This window comes from Epinephelus fuscoguttatus, linkage group LG8 (genome assembly GCF_011397635.1).
Source record: "Epinephelus fuscoguttatus linkage group LG8, E.fuscoguttatus.final_Chr_v1".
Lineage (NCBI taxonomy): Eukaryota > Metazoa > Chordata > Actinopteri > Perciformes > Serranidae > Epinephelus > Epinephelus fuscoguttatus.
Window position 1 is genome coordinate 45,071,215 of NC_064759.1, and position 7,163 is coordinate 45,078,377.

Genomic DNA, 7,163 nt, shown 5'->3' on the forward strand with positions numbered 1-7,163 from the left:
GTTATTTAAGTTCACTTTAGTTTGATAAATTATGCTTGTTTTACCTAAATCTTTTGTGTGCACTCCCTATTTGTCGCATTCACTAAGCCAGTTTGTGACATAAGTAGGCTGACCATACGTCCTCTTTTGCCCGGACATGTCCACTTTTCACGTCCCGTCCGGGGCGTCTGGGGAGTTTTTGATTGAACTGATGATAATGTCCGGTTTTCCGTGTGTTTGTGTGTGTTAGAGTGCGGCACGGGCCGCATATTTCTGTCCTAACCTGAACCGAGCCAGACATTATTTAATGACCAAAGCACTGAGTTTGTGTCACACAGCTGTTATGGTTACAGGCTATTTAACAGGCCGGGCGTGCGCCATGGGTGCTCAGCGGAGAGTGAGACCTCCGTGTTTGAGATGGGGGCGGGAGGTCCGACGCTTCCAGCGAGAGAAGAGGGAGAAATAAAACAAAATAAGATAAAATAGGAAAAACTTGTCTCCCTCTTATTTTATTTTCAGCGTTTAATCAAGGCGGAGGCGGGCGGCTGGAGGTCCGAGACTTCCAGTGAGGAGAGAGGTAGAAACAAAAAGCCAATGTGTGTGTGTGTGTGTTATGTTCAGGTGCTATCACGTAAATAACAGTGCCCAAAACAGGACAGACAATAGGATTTTATTTATTTTTACACTACATTTTCACTGAGAGCTGACCGAATCCGACCCGAGCCCGAATACAATTTATAGCTACATTTTTGACCAAACCCGACCCGACCTGTCGGGTACCGTCGGGCTCGGATCGCCACACTCTAGTGTGTGTATGTGTCCCCTATTGGGGCCTATCTGAATTTCTGTCTTTGAGAGATATTATTTTGTAATATACAGTGGTGTGGAAAAAGTCTGTAGCTTTTGAGGATCTTTTGGTCTACTTCACTTTGTCAGGTAGGTCCTATTTAAGTGATTTCTAGATTGGGAACAGGTGTGCAGTAATCAGGCCTGGGTGTGGCTACAGAAATTGAACTCAGGTGTGATCAACCACAGTTATGTTTTAACAGGAGCTGGGGGGGCAAACACTTTTTCACACAGGGCCATGTAGCTTTGGATTTTTTTCTTCCTCATTAATAAAACCCTTCATTTAAAAACTGCATTTTGTGTTTACTTGTGTTATCTTTGACTAATGTTTAAATTTGTTTGATGATCTGAAACATTTAAGTGCAGAAAACATGCAAAAACGTAAGAAATCAGGAAGGGGGCAAACACTTTTTCACACCACTGTAACTGAATTTTCTATCCGTACATATAAATTTTAAATATATTAAAATTATAAGGCATCTTTGAGTAAACTGCAAGTATCATTTAAGTAGGCTATGTCATGGCCGGGCAGAGTGTCCTCTCTTTTGGAAATCAAAATATGGTCACCCTAGACATAGGTAATGTTGTAAAGTTTTTTCATGGTTCAGTCATTTGTTAAGAATAGACCAGCACCATGGCAGCTCCACATGTCTTCCTCCAGCCATGCCATGTTCCCGCTGGGGCTCAGGACTACCTACCAACCAGCATGCGATATTTGTGTGGGTGGCGGGCATCTTCAATGATTGGAATGATGTTGGTGCGTTTCTTTGCCACATTAAGAAGATCACGACCAGATCGATGGGAAAACTCCACAGCGTAGACCAGCCCTTCCTGTAACAAACAACACTTCAATGTAACTTTTTAAAGGGTCATTACATGAATATATTTTACTTACCCTCTGGAATGCAACACTAAGTCATTGTTAAACTAATGTGAGGCTCAGCTGTTACATGTTGTTCATGTTACGTGAATTTCAAGTGTTGAGGAGGGGTTTGCTGAGGCTATAGAAAATAATCCCAACACAGAACTTTTGGCTGTTCTTGCTCAGCTTTCATTAGCCCTTTTTACACAGAGATGACGCTCTAGATCTGCTACAAAGTCCCTTCTTTATGCCTGCTTCGCATTTTTTCACAGCACCAAACAACAGTGGCATATTACGCTCCAGTGTGTGATTATAAACACCATAACGGCATTGAGCAACCAAAAGAGGCGTGAAGGGTTTGACATGTACCACAACTAGGGATGGGTATCATTAAGATTTTATCAATATTACTACTTGTATTGATATTCCTTATCGATGCAGTGCTTTTTTGGTAATGAATATACTGATTTAAAAAGAATAAATTCAGAACAGGATTGTTGAATTCTTTAAATTAAACAAATTGTTGTATCTAGAGCAGCAACAGTAATGTCACTATATAAATAATATTCCTGAAGTGACAATACCGAGTTGAGTTTAGTATTTATCAGCCAGCCCTCCTGTCCTCTGTCCTACTCCCTCTGTGCTGATGTGATTCCCTGCATGCAGGTAACATTAGCGCTGGTAGTAGAGAAGAGGGGCTGTTTGGGTCAGCCAGCAGCTTAGTTTTACAGTATTTGGCCAAAGTGTCAAGCTAAAATGACAGCTGTCTGCATGTAGACTAACTCAGTTTATCAGTAACAATTAGCTATCAGCAGAACTAGCTTGCTGTCTAAACTAGAGTGTAAAACATAACATTAGTGGCGGTAGATGAGACTGCTGACAGAGCATATTCAATATCGCTGTCTACATGTTCATGTTTGCTGAACAAATGTATTGATAAATTTTTGACTTCTTAATCGCTAAGGTTTAATTTCAGCATAGCTGCTGTCAACTCGAGTAATTTTCAAGTTATCTTCACTTTGTTTCCACCAGGGCTGCTCATCTGTTTACGACTACTGTGTCATGTAGGTGTGTGTGGATGTGACGTGTATGTGGAGGTAAGCCCCAGCAGAGAGTGCAGGTGAGAGGTTGCAGGATGATAATGAATTAAACCAAAATGTAGTGTTGCACGGTATACCGGTAATACAATAGTACCGCGGTACTAGAGTATTCCAAACGGTACTATACTGCATTCAGAAAATACCGGTACTTTGAAACTGATTCAATTCATTAATTTAGTTAATTTATTTTACTCAATTATGCACACAAACGCCTTTCTTGTTCCTATTGGAGCACAGATTGCGCAAGTGGTGTGTATGACAACACCTGTCTCAACATTCGCAGCTGGCGCACGTGAAAAAAGACAAGAGAAAGTCTGCCTCGCAAAGTGAGACAACATGAGACAACACAAACTTGGTGGAACATTTGAGTTACCAAACCGTGACGTCCGTACCGAGGTACTTACCGAACCATGATTTTTTTGGTACCGTTACACCCCTACTATTTATTGTTCTAAAGGTTTGTATCCAAAAGGACTTTTCCTTAGGAAAAGTACCAGAGTATCGAAAAGTACCGAAATTCATATTGGTATTGGTACCGAAACAAAGATTTTGGTATCGTGACAACACTACCAAAGTGTGTAAAAGTACAGATAAAAGAACCAATACTGTCAGAGCTTATCAATGCTACGGTCTTTGACAATTTAGCCCCTGGGCTAATTGAGTACTAGGGCCCTCTATCTTACCCCAAAATCAGATTCGAATTTTTAATGTTTATGTTAAAAATTCGAATAATATTCAAATTTTTCCTTGGTAGAGGCTATAGCCTAGGCCTACCACCGCATTTTTATATTTTTTGTGTTATAACGATGTTATTTTAATATTTTGCATCACATGCAAAAGCTGACAAGCCGGAGACGTGTTGCTCCTCCTCACTTCAAGTCGCTGTCATTAACTTTTAATCTGCAAAGGCGGCAGTGCCGCAACATTGTAGGAATTTATGAAAGCCCTTGTGAACATTTCAATAGTTACACATTAAAACAATATTTATTTGCAATTACTCTATTGAACGACCCCGAAGCATGTGCAAACGGGCTGTGCCACTTCAGATCAAAGAGATGCGCCCTGTCACTGTCAGCGCAGGGCTGACAGGGCACCCTCCGCTGAGAAGAGAGAGAGGAGAAGAGGAGATGGATTGTAGGTCTGTTTGTAAACAGGGCTTCTCTGACAGTCATGTATTTCCCCAAAAAACATCTCTTAATGCAGAGTAGAGCGCCTTTTTTTTAGTTTCCAACTTCGAATATGCTTATTTTTACAATAATTTGAATTGTTTTCGAATAGCGAAGTTTGTTCTGACAGCCCTATTTAGTACCGGGTTTCGGTACACATCCCTAACAACAGCGTCAGCACTGTATAAACGATAACAAAAAGCATAACGTCAATAACAATCATTTACAATCTCTGTAATATGGCAGCTGATCTAGTCCTCTGCTTGGAGGGTAAGGAGATTCTGGTTTACGCAATAAGGTAAGGAGCTTCTGTTTTCCCCAGTATGTGGCTGTCGGTCTTTTTAGAGTTATACAATAACAATGTTTATACAAACATTGTTTTGGCACTGTTACTACCTTCCGTGGCAGTTTTAATGGCCCCCATTCCACAACTGTACCTTATATACAGCATGGAGAGGGGGCATATTGCTGCGATATTCCCACCTTGACCAGGCAGTGTGAAAGAGGCTACTGCCTGTATTTACAGGTTTATGGCATTACTACAGGTCTTATTTGCACTTGTCTTACACTGTTATTTTCAGGACATGTTAAGTTACTGGCATGTCAATACAAGTACTTGGGCAGTGGATGAATGGATAGAGGATACTGTCTGTGTTGTGGAGATATTAGAACCATGTTGTTGGGCCATTTTGAGCTTAACTCATTTAAAAGAAATAGACTAATATTGTAAAATTATTATAGTTTCAAGTTCCTGACATTGGTGAGAAAAGGCTATAAAGGTGAATAAGATGATTTGTGGATGTGTTGCACTGGAATGTATTAAAAAGACAATTCAGTACCTTTGAGATCCACTAGGAGCATGTGGCACTCACCGGTCCAACAATGTCAGAGACGTGGGACACTGTGGTTCCAGACGCAGCTCCCAGGTACATGACCTTTGCTCCAGGCTTGATGTGGATCTGGTCTACTCCTCCCAGGATGGCAGCTGCCAGCTTGGAGCGGAATGGATTCCAAGCTCTGTATTCAATCTTAGACTCTCCTTCCTAACAGACAAGGAAGAAAACAAATCATAACTTTACAAAATCTGTCCATAACTCATAAGACCACAACTGCAAACGCTTTATGACTGATGCAGAGGTGTTTTTATATTTGACACAGTGTGAAATCGTTTTGCATATGACAAAGATCTTAACACTTAAATATGACTGACAGACAACGTTCCCTCTAATTTTGAAAACTCCTGAGCAGACATTCAACTCCTCTGATCACCTACTTGAGCGACCGTGGGCGACATCTAATGCATATACACTACATCCACATGGCGGCGCCATGGCATCACCTCTCCAACCCCAAATATCATTACAAGTGAATATTACGATAAAGATTAATAATAAGATTATTTTAACAACATGAACTACTGCATATCTAGGTCAGTTACAATTAACAATAACAAAACATTGTTTTGGCAAAATAGATTTTGCATTTATTGCCATAATGTAAACAATTAAGAGAAAAATGTGCTCCATAAAAGTCACTTGGAGACAATACACAAACATTTCAGAGTAATGGCAACACAAAGAGCAAACAACTCTTTGGAATACAAAATAAGTAACACTAATAGTAACTGCCAACCACTTTAGGCCTCTAAACTAGGGATGCACCGAATATTCAGTAACCGAATATATTCGGCTGAATATTGCAAAAAAAACACACATTCGGTATTCGGTGGAATAAGTTAAAAGCAAGGGCGAATAATAGCGGCGCGGTTTTGATAACGCAATCAAACAGCATGCCTTGACGGGCGGATTAAAATGTCAGCAGTGTGGCGATCTGCCCATCACCGCACTCGCATTTGCGACGAAAAATAGTTTTGAGCGAGGAAAATAGGCTTAAATCATTCAGCACGCTGTGCGAGCAGCCAACAGATTTCAACCAGCACCAAAAACGAAAGGCGAATCCCACCGATTGTGGGTTGAACGGGGGTCACAGACAGGAATGTATTCCTGTCAAATACGGTGGCCATATGGCATACGGCGGCCATATGGCATACGGCTTACCGGCGAGGAGAAGTCGGCTCCAATAACATCCGTGTAATAATAATAATATCCTTGGCGTGTGGACTGCCCAGAAGTACCTGAACAGCCGAGCCAGCCGAACACAGGTATGTGATGTGTCAGAGGAGAAACGAGCCGTTAACGGTCCACAAATCTCACTGCACTTTAGGGACTGTTCTTTACTTATGAAGGGACTTGTCAGGGGAGGAGGGTGGCTGGTTGATTCTTATTTCATTTATTTATTTTATTTTGATCCCCCCTATGTTTATCACTTATTGATGCTGTTTTTGAAGTATGAATAAGTCAATAAGTAATTTATTCCATTGAAATATCATTGATGTATTATAGAGGAGTGATTTATCTTTTTATAAATGACAAAAGGCACATCTGCCTCATTTTCGCTGAGGTATCGTGATACTACTCAGAACCGTGATACTTTCACTGGTATCGTACAGTGGGATCCAATTTTGGTACCGTGACAACACTAATCTGGAGGGGGTTCATCTGCAAAAACTAATGAAAAACTAAACAACGATATTCGGTATTCGGCCAAGCGTTTAATATCATTCGGCTTCGGCCACAAATTTTCATTTCAGTGCATCCCTACTCTAAACTGCAACAAATATAATATGTTAGATCAAAGACTAAATGTAAACTTAAACTGTAGTTGTGCTACTACAGACAGTGCCACCGTACTGGATGAAAACATTTTACTGGCAAAAAAAATTATTAGTGGCCAGGCAGTGCAATGAATGCATGTAAACAAAAACTGTAGCAGCGCTACTGCTACAGACAGTGCTGTACTGGATGAAGTTTTTACTGGCAAAAACACATTTCTGGCCTGGCCAGGTAGTGCAGAAAAATATCAGAATATTATTATGTTGTAAGTGTGTGACACACACACACACACACACACACACACACACACACACACTCTCACTTGAAAAAGTGGCGTTCCCTCGTCTGTTTGCATGTACTCCGATAGCCACTCCACCTTAAATGACGCGTGTTTTTTCTTAAAATTTCGACAAAGCGCCACAGCCCACACATTTAACCATAGCTGCAATGCTATGGCTAATGGCTAACAACAAATACGACAACAGCGAATACCCAACATAATGCCACTGATTGGCTGTCTAGCTAAACAACCGTTGCA

At 40.9% G+C, this 7,163-nt stretch overlaps 1 protein-coding gene across 1 annotated transcript in view; it reads right to left on the minus strand.

The window, feature by feature from the left end:
* fbl (fibrillarin) overlaps positions 1 to 7,163 on the minus strand; it is a 32,266-nt gene that overhangs the window by 7,538 nt on the left and 17,565 nt on the right. Inside the window, exons 5-6 of the mRNA XM_049583208.1 lie at positions 4,826 to 4,996; positions 1,524 to 1,656 (exon numbers count right to left, since the gene is read on the minus strand). Of these exons, the coding sequence (XP_049439165.1) occupies positions 1,524 to 1,656; positions 4,826 to 4,996 (304 nt within the window). The remainder of the gene's footprint in view (positions 1 to 1,523; positions 1,657 to 4,825; positions 4,997 to 7,163) is intronic.